General features: G+C 33.3%; 1 protein-coding gene across 1 annotated transcript; it reads right to left on the bottom strand.

Moving 5' to 3' along the window:
- Positions 1 to 1,046: 1,046 nt before the first annotated feature.
- On the bottom strand, positions 1,047 to 12,751 carry LOC144963053 (T-complex protein 1 subunit delta-like). The gene is made up of 13 exons (XM_078896663.1): positions 12,524 to 12,751; positions 10,265 to 10,317; positions 9,890 to 9,979; positions 9,451 to 9,559; positions 8,796 to 8,938; positions 7,840 to 7,961; positions 7,332 to 7,467; positions 6,923 to 7,062; positions 6,346 to 6,550; positions 5,632 to 5,762; positions 2,910 to 3,144; positions 2,096 to 2,209; positions 1,047 to 1,289 (listed from the first exon to the last, which is right to left on the bottom strand). The coding sequence occupies exons 1-13, from the start codon at positions 12,645 to 12,647 to the stop codon at positions 1,272 to 1,274; spliced, it is 1,620 nt and encodes a 539-aa protein (XP_078752789.1). The 5' UTR covers positions 12,648 to 12,751; the 3' UTR covers positions 1,047 to 1,271.
- Between the last annotated feature and the right edge of the window lie 2,336 nt (positions 12,752 to 15,087).

Genomic DNA, 15,087 nt, shown 5'->3' with positions numbered 1-15,087 from the left:
CCCAGGGGAGGCGACATCATACCCGACCCAACAGAAAGAACACCTGGCTTTCTCTGAAATAGCCGAAAATGCTGGGTCTCCTCCAACCGCATTTTGACAGGACATGGCAGAACCGCAGCTAACATGCATAGATGGAATCTGAGAGAATCAGATGCATGCCGTCATTGCCAAGGAGGCCCTGAGACAATGGACCACATCGTCCTCCACTGCCCAGTGACAAGCCTATCAGGAGGCTACGAGACAGCCAATAAGGCAGGAAAAGAATTTGAAGAATGGATTAAAAGATTCAAAATAGAGGTGTAGCCATTCGATACTACTACCCATTGGGGGATAATAATCTTGCCCAATAACAAAAAAAAAATTAAAAATAAAGTGCTTAAAGCGGGGCTCAAACCTGGGACTTTCTGGGTCACAGTGCAATGCCTTAACCACTCGGCCACTTCGCCCTGTGGCAGGTTACGCTTGATAAATTTAGTTTCTTGTTGGTTTTATGACAAAGTTTGTCAATATGATGGTTCTATGACATTTTGCTGCCCAATGTTACCCCTGGGTACTCAGCCTTTGTGGTTGTCTCGTCTTGTCATGTGTTTTGTAATCATTGTCTAGATGGACAAGCTCCATATTATCTCAAATCTTTCATAGATGTCAATGATTACTAGTAATCAGAAGATCTGAGGTTCGATCCCCAGTCAAGGTTGACTTATTTTTTGGAATGGTTTTTTTCTTGTATCTTTCTTTCTTGCTTTGTCTGGAACCTTTCATACACACTTCTTCAGATCTTTATCTTGCACCGGTGCCTGCTCCTTAATTTCTTAATATGATACCTCTCAGGACTATTTGTGGACACTGGAGTGATATCAAATAATAATAATAATAATTCCAAGACAAAGACAGAAAACAGGTTGGAAAACAGACATAGAGCGATAAAAAACACTGCAAGTGACCCCCTGTCCACCACGGGAGGCCAGAAGATCCCATCCAGAAATACACCATAGGATTATGTACTAATAATGAGAAGAAAAAAATATATCTGAAAATGGACAATATTTATTATAAATAATGAATGTTTATTGAACATTTATAAAAAAGGATATCAAATCACACATTTCTCTTAAGTAAGAAAAAAAAACAAAGAGAAAAACTATCACACATCTCTCCTCTTCAAGCAAGACAACAACAAACAAAATAATAATAATAAAAAAAAAAAAAAAATAGCTAAGATAAAATAAGGATGCCAAGCTGCAAGAGTCCACAGGGTTTTCCTGGTGTGTTTATTTGACACAGCTCACCTGGAATAAAATCAATATTTGATTTTAATTTAACACATAAAAATTATGAACCAGGAATTGGGAATCACTTGGGGGGGGGGGAGGGGTGTTCATAGTCAGAGTAAAAGGTCTAAATTCAATCAAATAGCTATAGAGAATTGAATATATGTAAGTTATATATAATATAATATATTATAAAGTTGTACAATTAGTACAAAAAGATGATTTATGAAAGGTCGGTCGTCACTTAAGATAATTTTAAGAAAACAGGTGACAAAAGAAGGCCTCACTCAAGTTTATATGTAATTATTTTGATCAGGAGAGATTTTATTAAAAAGTTTGTTTTTGCGTCTTTTTGATAGAAACCGACAGACCATATATTCTATAAAAGATCTGGCAGACTGAGACAGTTGCACCTTTCAACAAAAACTATGTTATTTAAAAGATGCTACTTCTGTTCATGAGTCCACCTTAAATATGAAACAGCCTATAAAACTCGTGAGAAAAAAAAAATCATAAGTAAAAACTCTTAAAAACTAAAAATATCTCTATACATCCACTTTCTGTGTGTGTGTGTGTGTGTGAGTGTGTGTGTAGGGTGTGTGGAGGTGTGCATGTGAGTAAGAGAGAGCATGTATGGAAACTGTTATGAAACGTCATCTTCATTTGATGTTTATATATTATTATTTTATTTATGTATCTTTTGTCTATCTATGTATTGTATTTTTAATTTCAAACATTGTATACCAAATGACAAATTGACGGGTTTTTTGTTTTTTTTACAATAAAGATTATATTATTATTATATCTAAATGATGTATACTCACAATATCATCAATCTTGAGAATGCTACGAACGGTTTCTGAGGCCAGAGTGATAGCACTGACAGAGACAAGGATGGGTTGAACAACACTTTCATCCAGGATGTTGGTGATGGCTCCCTAAGGGTAGGATTTTTTTTTTAAATATAAAAAAACATTAAATTACATTTTAAAACAGCATTGATCAATATACCAATTACCAATCAACATGTCTTTTCTATTGTTATGCCGTGCAAAGGGGGCAGAAAATGTCTATTCCATTTTTGTACAAGTGGCCATTCCATTTTACTCTAATTGTTAAATAAAAGCTTATCGTTTTCAATATTGATAAACTTTTTGGTCAAACTGTTGTAAATAGCATGACACAAAATATGAGTACAAAGCAAACCCATTGCTACCAAACTAGTTTATTTCAAAACATGACCTAAGAAAAACAGCCCAGAACCATTGTTATGATGATGTCACTATAAATGGGTTGCACCGTAACTTGATTTTTTAATTTTGTAAAATTCATTTAAATAACGTCCTAGAAAACAGTAACAGAAATTTAACTCTGTCCATCACAGAGAGATTTTTGCTTTTGTTGACCAACTTTTGTGAAATCATTTGTATCAATTCTTATTCCTCAGTACAATTCCCCCAGATATTCTTCTGGATAATCCCAAAAAATTCTGCCAATTTAAACTAATTTCAATTTATTTATTTTTTACTTTCAAACATTGAATATTACTCAAAAGTATCCTATGAATTTGACTTGGTCACAAGTTAATGGACAAGAAATTGAAAAGCTTTTATTTTGGAACACTTCCCAAAAACTAACCTTTCTAACGTTAATACCAGCTGTTTTTTCTCCTTGAGCATGTCTTGTCCTTAACTCAGTTACTGTTGCAATTGGATTCAAACCAGCATTTTCTGCAAGCGTGAAGGGAATGACTTCCAATGCCTCTGCAAAGTTACGGAAACAGGATTGTTCCACACCAGTCAGGCTGTTTGCGTAATCCATGAGTTTAAGGGATAACTCAATTTCTGGAGCACCACCTCCTGCAATAAGAGCTCTGTGGGGGAAAAAAAAAAAGACAGACAACCGATTTTAGTCATCATCGAATGAATGTGGTTCTTGCTATTGTATGCATTTCTGATTTGTCTGCCATTTTTTCTGTAGTTATCCTCTAAATGAGAAGACCTTGATATAGCCCCACAGGAGTTATCAGGCCTTAAAATAGAATATGTTTTGAGATCTACCCAGAATAAAGTAATGTGTGATCTACCCAGAATAAAGTAATGTGTAAAACACTAAGTCAGCATGTTAACCATGTCACCTTCAGATGAAAATATACGAACATTTTTTAGAGCAAACAACTACACTTATGTATATAAAAAAGCAACAAAGATATAATACTGACTTTTGTTGTATACCATAGCCCCCCCCCCCCCCTTAAAAAGTGTTGCTGTTGGCTAGGCGCCGCTTGCAAAGCACTTGGACCACGTTTAGTGGATGTTGCACTATTGAGAGTATGCCGATGACGTCACGCATTTACCATCCACGGTTACTTCCCTTGCACTAAGAGCACTGTAACTTTCTATCGCGTAGTTGTTTACATGAGAGAGAGAGAGAGAGAGAGAGAGAGAGAGAGAGAGAGACAGAGAGAGAGAGAGAGAGAGAGAGAGAGAGAAAGTCAGTAACAAACAGAGAGCGAGAGAGATGGATGGAGAGAGATATATTTTAAAAAATAAATAAATAAATAAGAGAGAGAAGAGAGAGAGAGAGAGAGAGAGAGAGAGAGAGAGAGAGAGAGAGAGAGAGAGAGAGAGAGAGAGAGAGAGAGAGAGAGAGAGAGAGAGAGAAGAGAGAGAGAGAGAGAAGAGAGAGAGGGAGAGAGAGAGAGAGAGAGAAGTTCGTTTTATCGTGTATTCATTGGGAATGGGAGGGAGGATGGGGTCTTTTGAGTCAATATACAATGGGAGTGAACCAAAAGAAAAAGGGGAGGAGAGTTTAATAGATGATAATTGACCACAGGGGGGTTGTGATAACGAGTGGCAGGTCCTAAATAACTCGAGGTTGCAGCTCAAACAAGAAGATTCAATTATACGATTTCATGTAAGTCATTACAAATTAAGCCCCACCCCCTCCTCTTCAAGCTGTCATCCGACTCAAAATGGAAACAATGCAACAAATGATTTGACCAGTCCCATTTTTTAAATTGTGATCTCATTGGTCAATATGTTTCCCATTGATTGACTTTGACTTCTTTTGAAACAAAGGGCTTTCTTATACTATCACTAACTATTCTTTGCTCCACCCCCTCTCTCCTTTTCCCCCTTTCTTTGTCTACCAGCCTCGCTCTCTCTCTCTCTCTCTCTTGTTTCTTTCACACATACAAACACACACATAAACACACACACATATTTATATCTTTATTCTATTTAGCTCCCGCCCAATATAATGCACATACAAGCAGTCCTCTCTCTCTCTCTCTCCTCTCCCTCCCCCCCCCCCCCCCCCCCCCCCCCCCGTTCGGGGCGGAGGGTCACATAAATAATAATAATAATAATAATAATAATAAAAATAATAATAATCATCATCATATGATGATGATAATGATGATGGTGATAATTATTACTATTATTATTATTATTATTATTATGATAATTGTAACAATAATATTAATAATAATAACAATAATAATAATAATAATAATAATAATAATAATAATAAGAAGAAGAAGAAGAAGAAGAAGAAGAAGAAGAAGAAAATATCATCATCATCATCATATAAATATAATAATAATAATAATAATATATAATAATAATAATAATAATAATAATAATAATAATAATAATAATAATAATAATAATAATAATGATTTAATGATAATAATAATAATAATAATAATAATAATAATAATAATAATAATAATAATAATAGTAATAATAATAATGATAATAATAATAATAATAATAATAATAATAATAATAATAATAATAATAATAATAATAATAATAAATAATATAATAATAATAATAATAATAATGATTTAATAGTAATAATAATAATAATAATAATAATAATAAAATAATAATAATAATAATAATAATAATAATGATGATGATGATAATGATAATAGATAGATAGATAGATAGATAGATACATAGATAGATAGACAGATAGATAGATAGATAGATAGATATGGTGGTACGTGATTGGAGGATAAGTCTTTGTCCAGTTTTCCGATTTTATGTCGTATGGATCAATGTCTTTCATGCATTCAAGCTTTTTTTCGATACAGTGTCCATTGTGGTAAAAGGGTTGGTCGCCATTTTGAAGAAATCTATGCTTCAATCAAGAGACTAAACCGTGTAAAATGTCACAAAATTAACTCCCTTAGTCTAACCGCATACTCTCAATATAAAAGCTCTTGCTAAAGTCTCTCATTCCTGAGAATAAAAAATTATTTTTTTTTAATAAAAAAACCTTAAATAATGAAATAATAGGCTTGACAAAAGAAGTATGAAAATGCTGATTATTCTAAGTGACTACTTACCTTTTCTTGACAAGACATCTGATGACGCAAAGGGCATCATGAAGTGAGCGGTCAGCCTCTTCAATCACTAGCTTGTTTGAGCCACGGATTAGAACTGTTACAGTTTGACCAGGATTTTGAATTCCTGTTACCTGATAAAAATGATGAAATTTGTCTGCTTTTAGTAACACTACGACGCTGACAACACTTCATTTCAGGCCCACAATAAAAAAAGGTATATAGTGAAATAATGTACACATATAGTGTGAGTGACTACATTAAACTGCCACCTAGACAGCAAAGGGGTATCCATGCAAATGGTTATAAAATACATATAGATATCAATAAATAACACTATATGGAGTGATAATTTACAAGGGGAATTAATATCAACTCTCAAAAAAGATAAATTCATGTGACCATTTCTTTTTCCTTATAACTTCAAGCAGGACCCAAGTGAAGCTAAATGATCTCATTCCAGAACTAGGACACAAAGCCAAATGAAAAGGAATAATGATTCATGAATGAGGAGAATGAAAGAGATTTAATTTCAAGGATGTGGATTGATGTTGAAATTAATATAATAAACACAAACAGCTGAGTTGCTTGCTAAGGTGCTTAACTGCATGTAAAAAGGTCCCTAATTAGCATTACAGCTACACCAATGAACAGGGCAGGGCAACTCAAATATACAAAAAAAGAATAAGTCATTATGAATGAAAATGTAAATGTTACCTTAATAATTTTGCTGCTACCAGTTTGAACCTCCTCAACCAATTCAGCTGACCCAAGATTTTCTGGCACAAAATGATCCACACTGGCAATTGGTTTACAGCCAAGTGTTTTACATACAAACTCAATATCCTCCCTCTCAACATCTTTCACAACAAGAATTTTCATCTTTGCCAAAAAGTGAAGAGCAAGGTCAGATACGGCATCTCTGGCAATTTGAAAACATGAAACAGGTTTCTCTTAAATACCATGACTTAAGCATAGAAGATAAAATTTCAGTTGCAACTAGCAGAAGACGGTTATATTATAATTCTTTCACTATTCAGATTAACAATCTGAGAAACACAAAAAAAAAAATGAAATATTTGTCTAAATCAAGCCATTTAATTGGAAATAATTGTCAATCAAAAGTTCAGTGCTTTAGTCAGTCACATTAAAACAAAGGTTGCTAATTTATGTATTGGTGCTTCCACTTTTTGTTAAATACTTTTTATTTTTCATCCATTTGAGACTGTCAAGGTAAAAATATTGATATGTGTGCATTGAATTTAAAAGCAGAATGGTTTGGGATTAACCTTACCTCAGTATGGATTTCTGAATAAGCAATACATTGCAGCCAGCTTTTTTGACTTTCTTAACAATATCTAAAATGTATGCCCTTTCTTCACGCAAAACTCTGTCCATCTGTGTGTAATCTGACACAATGACTTGATTGTCCATCTGATATTGAATAAACAATAAAAACAAGTGTAGGGCTTTATTAGACAAATCAAAGCAAAAAAAAATTTTTTTTAAATTTTAAAACATTGAAACAATAATTTTTCTAAATATTTTAACACAGGCAAATCACAAACACTGAGTGGAAAATTGTTATCAAACAAATGCATAACTATCAAATTGTTTTGTTTTTTTCTTGCTTCTTTTTTTTTTTTTTGGAGGGAGGGTTGGGGTGGAAATCAAATGATGTCAAAAATATTGAATAAACTTACATCAGTCTTTGGTGGAGAAATGCAAAACTGGATAAGTCCAATTTTAGCTTTTTCAACTTTATTTGGACCTCCAGCCCCTGAAGTTTTACTTGTGAAGACGAGTCCATCTATCAATTCTGTATCTTCAACAGTTCCTCTGTGTTAATAGAAATGACAATGATCAAAAAGTTTGTAATAATGAAGATATGGATTATTAGTCCTTAACATACTCAAATTATAATTACCCCGGTTGAATTTTAGTATATGTAAATTTAAACTTTATTGTGAATTTCTGATAATGATAATCTTGACTCGAAATCATTGTCTTTTAAAATGACATTCTATAAAATGAACACTTTAAGTGAAGAATATGTGATCCAAGCTCTTCAAATTTATAAAATATGCTTAATAAAGCTTTTAGTATGCAAATAGTTAAAATAATACGAAAACATTAATAAACATATAATGAAGGGATGTGTATTCCAGTTCCTATTTTTTTTTTTTTAATCTTAAAATCTTATGACCTCACCCTAATTTTTTGACTATTTTAATGTCCTTGAGATCAACATTGGTGGCGGTAGCAGGATCAATGACTTTGAGAATTGCATCAACAGCAATAGGAGCGAGGATTGATGAATACTGGCTGACAACCTTGAAACAAAGAAATTCAAATTTTAAAAAAAATAAATTTATAACTAATTACTATTATCATCATTTTGGGGGTCCTGATAGCTCAGTTAAGTACTTACTTCACGAGCAAAGGGACTGAGTTCGACCCCGAGTGCAGTCAAGATATTTTTCTGTTCCCTGTCCACCCAGAAGTGATTGGAGAGCTGGGTCTGTTAGATCTGGCAAAAAGTACTTTGCTATTGTCTGTTTTATTCTATAGAAACCAGGATAAACTCAGGCTCCATGAGCCCAATGGCTCTGATTTACTGTTATAAAAATCATCATCACCATCATTATTATTACAGTTATTATTATTAATACAATTATTATATTATTATAATCATTCCCCTGTCAATGCTGACCCTGTACGTCCCATGGAATTAAATTGTAAAATGTGTATAAACTATGATTGGATGCGCTTCATGTATCATAGATTTATACTGGAAATGAGTGTAATCACTGTTTCATATAAATATGCGCTATTGGGATGGTCGCTTCCCTTTACACCTGACATTACGATGACATGAGTATAATGTTGAATATTACGAAAAAAGTAAATTAAATTTTTACACAAGTAAGTTAAAGGAAATTCTGTATCATTCACTGAATAGCTACTACTCTAAAATAGCAACCACAGCTTCTCCTTGCTTAGGGCGTGGTTCCAATTATGAAGGTTTTCCATGGAATAGATTAAATAGAACGCTGCTTCATTGGAATGATTTCTGAGTAACACGCTGTTTTCCGATGAAGGTGTGCAACACTGATTAAATGTGTCAAAGCCTCTAGCACTATTTATGCAAAGATGTTCCAACATACCTTAGAGTTGAGAGATGTAGAAGCACTCTTCAACAAGGATTCTCTATCCTTGAGATCAAGTGGTGTAACCATCGAGTCTAAAATTTCTACAGATTTGGAAGCAGCTCGTTGGAAGGATTCTGATATGGCAGTTGGGTGAATACCTGGAATAGATGATATATCAAAGTGTATTAATATTTTATTGGAAATACATTGCACAGAAAAGCAATTAAAAAAATTTTTAATTTCATTTTTAAAAATCTAAACGAATCCAAAAAGCAGAGTCGCTGCCAATTCAACTTTTTCTTTGAATGAAACGAAAGCTTCGTTGACCAAGTTTTATATTAAACCATTAACAACAAAACCCAGTTTCAAGACTCATGGAGGAATGAAAATGATCTTTGACTAAAAAAAGGCATTTTTATTTGTCATAATAAATGCTCAGAAGACATCATTTCTATACATTTTTAATATTTCTTCAACACAAATCTGCTACTAATGGAGAGAGAGAAAAATTTTTTTTGCCAAAATCACCATCAATGAAAATATAAATATATAAATCATAAATGGGCCCAGCCTCCCAAATAAATGTTGGGTGAAAAATAACAAATCAGTATATGCACCATATAACATACTATGTACTAGCCTCCTTCAAGGAATAAGATGTAAAAATTACCTCTTTGCAAAAGATTTGCACTTGCGTCAAGCAGACTGCCAGCCATAACAACAACAGATGTTGTACCATCACCAGCTTCAATATCTTGAGCCTTCGACAACTCTACAAGCTGTTGGAAGAGAACAGATAAGCTTAAACAAAGTCAAGTAACATAAACCTCAGGAGTCACAAGAAAGTGAGTAATTATTTTTAGAACAATTTGGTTGAACCTGACTGTGATTAAAACAACTGCCTCCTTCTTGCATTATGTCAGGGTGAAACAGACACAAAAAGTTTATGTTAAATTTAATAAAATGAACAGAAGAAATTTGGAATATTTAAAGAAACTGCAATTACCCTCCAAATAAAAGGAATATTGAACAGGGGTCTCAACTTAACACTAATCATAAAGGCTGATCAGTTTGTGACTCAAATTAAAATACAAGTATAATCTAGTTACCATTTTTGCAGCTGGGTGAAGAACTTGCATCTGTTTAAGAATGGTTGCCCCATCATTGGTGATTGTCACATCTCCATTGGCAGCTTGAATCTGAGATTTGCACAATAAAATAGGGCACAGATGATATAACCATTCTAAATTTAGTAAGAATTATATATACAGAATAATAAATTAACCATCATTCAACACGATGACATGTCTGAGGCAATTCTTCACTTTTGTTATAATTCTTCACCTTATTTTACAGTTTTTACAAAATATATAGCTGAATAATATCAATTCTTTACAGACAGCACTTCATTTGGTAATTGATAAGAGGTCATCAAAAAGCAGAATCTGAAGGAGAAAAAAATATAGATCAAAAATACAACATACCATTTTATCCATGCCTCTGGGGCCCAGACTGGTGCGGATTGCATCTGCAACAGCTGGTAAATACAAAGTGGGGAATGACACATTTTGAATCTAATATTTCAATTCATAATAAAAAATATACGATCACCTATATCTACAAAATAAACAAATAATAAAAATAATAATAAAACAATAACAACAATAATAACCTATACTAATGGAGCTCTTGATTGCAAAACAAAAAATACTTGAAATAGAAGTCCTGTGAAAAATGTGCGATGTCATATTTTTCACTGTTGAAATAATTTTGATCTTATTCCTATAATATTCTTGTTCACAAAGTAAAATATATAAATAAGGTGTGCTTATTTTGATGACGACAAAATAGAAATTTAACTAAAACACAACGAAGGTCACTTAATGGGTACTAAACAGTGTGCAAGGCAAGATACTCAAACATTTTGTACTCGTCTCTTATGTTACGATCATCATAATGAGGACATCGCTTTTTAGAGGGGGAGGAGGAGGAGGATGAGGAGGAAGAGAAAAGGAAGAAATGAAATAGATTGCTTAGGTTCAACCAATATTAAGATAGTGAATAAAATGATGTTAGGACAGTGTTATGATTTATTATAAATGATGATGTTTTTTAATTTGATCATTTGCAATTCTGGCTACTCCTTGGATATAAATTTATGGCAAATCTTTTTTACCTCTTTAACTGTAATGATTAGCTTATATAGTGAACAATTATAAGAAAAGCGAACTCTTTCAAAAGATGAGTAGAATATTTCTGAAGCACACATCAGCTGCCAGATGAAACTGTTGTTATGAATCATTACTGATGTATTGGTCTAAGGTAAAAGGACATATTTTTTTTAGCTTAGACCCATTGAAAACAGTAACCCACAAGTGAACTAAATAATTTTAAGTTAAGATGTTTATCGACAACATATTAAAATTAGGCACTTTGCTGCTGGTGATCTTATAGCGAGATGGGTTTTTTTTATTTTGCCAATTAAAAAAATAAGTTGTAAAATGAATCATTTTCAAAAGAACCAAACTAAAATTAATTTATTGCCATAAAAAATTGAGACAAGTCACTTTTCATAACAAACAAACAATTTTGCACCAAAAAAAAAAAAAAGGTGCGCTTTGGGTCCGCCATTTTGTTTTAGGACATTAATTCAGTGAAGAAGGGATGCCTTGTGTTATAGTTATACCAACAGCGAATGGGCACTTACATCCTTCCTCTCCCCCCCCCCCCCCCCCCCCCCCCCTTCTCTTCTTTCATTAGGGCCTGCCTAAATCTTTTCTATACTTTTCCTTAGCTTAACAACCCAAACTCTCCATTCAAAATAAGAACTTAGTTTTGAACCCTCACCCCCAAGACTTTTTAAATAAAGAATCCCATTATTTTCCTCTACTTCTACCCTTCCCCCCCCCCCCCCCCCCCCCCCCCCCCCCCCTTTTTTTTTCCCAAAGAAATCCAAAATGGCAAACCAGTTGCTGGACAAGATTTCGTCACTCGGGAGGAACCGTTTCTTTTTGTAAGAGACTATTTAAAAAAACTTATTTTCTGAATGAATAAATTCAATGAATAATTCATTGTTTACCACCAGTTAAAATTTTTCTTCCCTCAGCCTCAGGATAAAAAAAAGAAGCCGCAAAATTAAAGCTGAAGCACACGACAGGAAGGTAAAAACTTGGATTCCCATAACAGTAGAAAGTTAACGATTACGTTTCCAACCTACTTCAACGACCGACGAGGAAGAAAACAAAGATTTGTTCTCATGAATCAGTCTTCTTAGTCTTAGTCTTAGTAGATTATATCGTTTTCTTCCTTGTCATTGTTATTCGTTATTGTAGGGAACGTAATCGTTAACTTGCCAGTCAACATAAGGTTACTGCATGAAAATGTTTCGACAAGAATCCAGTCCAAAAGTAAAAGTCCCTTTGCGAAGCCATGCCAATCTCAATCCATCCGCAGTGTCCTTATCCTTAGGCAGGCAGTGGCAGTAGCAGACAATACAATTTCAATTTCACTGCATTTTCATTTACTTACAATTACAATTTACCGTTCGCTGATCCATATCAGGATAAGCAATAGAAATGACACTATTGGCAATAACAAAGGATTGGTTATTTATATATGATATACTGGTATACTGCAAAAAAAAAGTCAAAGTACAGAGTTCCGTAGTTACGTAGTGTTTATAAAGAGTGATAAAGAGCAATGTTCTAGAGAAATCCATGAGAGCCGGTGTCAAAATAACGTACCTTTCGCTGCAGTTATATTGCTGAAACGAATTTGAGTCGGCTTGTCTTTATCTTTGTACTGAGAACGACTACCAACATTATCACCCCCACCTCCAGTGGCTTTTTGAGCTGGTATTTTGATCATTTTCACTTCAACTGTCTGACAAAAATTCTCTCTCGGGAACTTGATCACGCCGAAATATTTGGGTAGCTAAAGTAATCAGTTGAAGTGAATCAACGAGACATTACGAGATTTTCGGTTTCGGAGTTTCCGTCTAACATGTAGATCAATAAATGATATTTTATAATGTTACCATCGAATTATAATATGTATTCACATTATTGTTCAGTAAAGGAACGATATGATTTCATTATAGTATCTTTATTTATTTATTTATTTATTTATTTATTCATTCATTCAGGTATGTATTTATCTATATATTTATTTATTCGTTTATTTATTTATTTATTTATTTGTTTATTTATTTATCTTTCATGTGTACGTCAATAGATGAGAGCTAGACTGTTTTCAAATGCGGCTCAAGTCTCTAGGTTCTATTGTCACTCTTTCAAATTTAGTTTAACCCTCGTTTAAATGATAATAGCATAATAAGTTAAAAGATGAAATATGGACAGTTATATAGCGTATTTTCACGGATCAACCATGCTCATTACGCGTCACAATATTTTATTTATTCCCACAGAAGGCCCTATGAAACCATATGTCCATTTCGTACAATACCATTCGCCTATTAGGCGTCCGTTTTGAATTAACAGTTTTACTATATCCGTCATTGCCTGGGTCAAGTGTTATTGTGTGTAAAGTACCTTACATATTGTCGGGGCCATAAAAGTACGAGCAATTTTAGCCGTACCTTTTTATTTGATGCCCTTTGTTACACCAACAGCGAATGGATATTTATATCAGATTGAAATATAATATCTCGTGCCATTTAAAAAAGAGTTGATAAATCTAAAATGTATCTTTTACTGGACTATACTAAATTCAAACAAAATCAAATTGATCAACGTTTTGTTCAAATATTTTAGTAAGCAAAAAAAATATATATGATAATAATAATAATAATAATAATAATAATAATAATAATAATAATAATAATAATAATAATAATATAATAATAATAATAATAATAATAAAATTAAAAGAAATACAAGAACAGAAAAGATAAGATGAAAAGAAAAAAAGTAAAAAGAAAAAATTAATCAAATAAAACTCGTGTTCTAATGCCCACTTTAAACAATTATCGACAGAGGGTTGAAATCGATGTGTACTCATATATTATATGTACACGTCAGTGGAAATCATTGAAACGAATAATATGATTGATACCGATGTTTAGAGAAGAAGATTGTAAGCTTGCTAATACCCCCACCCCCCAAAAAAAAAGAAAAGAAAAAAGAAAAGAAAAAAGAAGAAAAAACCGCGCACCTAGCACACGCCGATAATCTGTTGTGACCTATGTTCGGTCTAAACAGTATGGAATAGAAATTTGATTCCATGTAATCATGTAATTGGGGGGGGGGGGGGGGGGGGGGGAAATAAAGCACTTTGAAGGATATTCATTTGAAGAACATTCTTTGACCATCATGAAATCGTAGAAATACGATATGGAGTCTACAATAAATGTGCATTTTAAACTTCTAATGCATATATTTGATTAAATAAAGAAGAGGAAGACGAAAAAGAAGAAGACAAAATGGTGAAAAGAGGACGTAGATGAGGACGAGGAGTAAGCGGAGTAGGAGGGAGGATGATGATGGAGAAGAAGAAGGAAGAAGAAAGGAAATACAAAAAGGAGGGGAAGGAGGATTGGGAGGAGGAGGAGGAGAATGAGAGGAGAATGAGTAGGAGCCCTCTTTACGAATACAGCGGTGAACATGTTGAAACATGAATTTTATTTGTGAGGGCGGGGTTGCCATTTAATTTAGTATTATGTTCTAGCAATGGGCTATAACCTATCAAGGATTTCAGCATAATTCATTTTATTGATAACTTCCCTTGGACTTCAGACGTACTAATCCATGAATGAGCTTTCCATTGATGTTTAACAAATTATGGTAATAACTGTTTGGTACTCAAAATTATGATGGTTCAAACAAGTATAAACTTACTTTTGCACATGACTATAATATATATATGTATATATAATTTCACCTGTCAATCTCTAGTCCATTTCTTCCATGTCTTGTCGTGTTGCTGACTTGAGACCAGCGCCAACCCAGAGTAAATATTGCTCAAAACAAAAGCTCAGGTTCTTTGACAACTATTTTATACTACTACTACTACTACTACTACTACTACTACTACTACTACTACTACTACTACTACTACTACTACTACTACTACTACTTCAACAACAACAACAACAACAACAACAACAACTGCTAGTACTACTACTACTACTACTACTACTACTACTACTACTACTACTACTACTACTACTACTACTACTACTACTACTACCAAAGCTAGAGGTGCCTAGATGAGCCAATAAAATGGAGATAAAAAATAAAGTGAGTAGATGTGACTCATATATAAGGGAACAACACAAAACAAACAACGT

The sequence above is a fragment of the Berghia stephanieae genome, chromosome 1 (assembly GCF_034508935.2).
Source record: "Berghia stephanieae isolate SIO BIC M18660-M18661 chromosome 1, UCSD_Bste_1.3, whole genome shotgun sequence".
NCBI classification, from domain to species: Eukaryota; Metazoa; Mollusca; class Gastropoda; order Nudibranchia; family Aeolidiidae; genus Berghia; species Berghia stephanieae.
Note: the sequence above shows the minus strand (reverse complement) of the source record. Positions and strands in the feature narration are given on the sequence as shown.

What these genes read in the sequence shown, in the direction of transcription:
- LOC144963053 (XM_078896663.1), bottom strand. Translation starts at nt 12,647, where the DNA reads ATGATCAAAATACCAGCTCAAAAAGCCACTGGAGGTGGGGGTGATAAT. An exon ending in GTAGCAGCAAAATTATTAAG is followed by an intron (nt 5,763 to 6,345) that starts GTAACATTTACA and finishes CATTTTTATCAG; the next exon opens with GTAACAGGAATTCAAAATCC. An exon ending in CTGGTATTAACGTTAGAAAG is followed by an intron (nt 2,210 to 2,909) that starts GTTAGTTTTTGG and finishes TCCTACCCTTAG; the next exon opens with GGAGCCATCACCAACATCCT.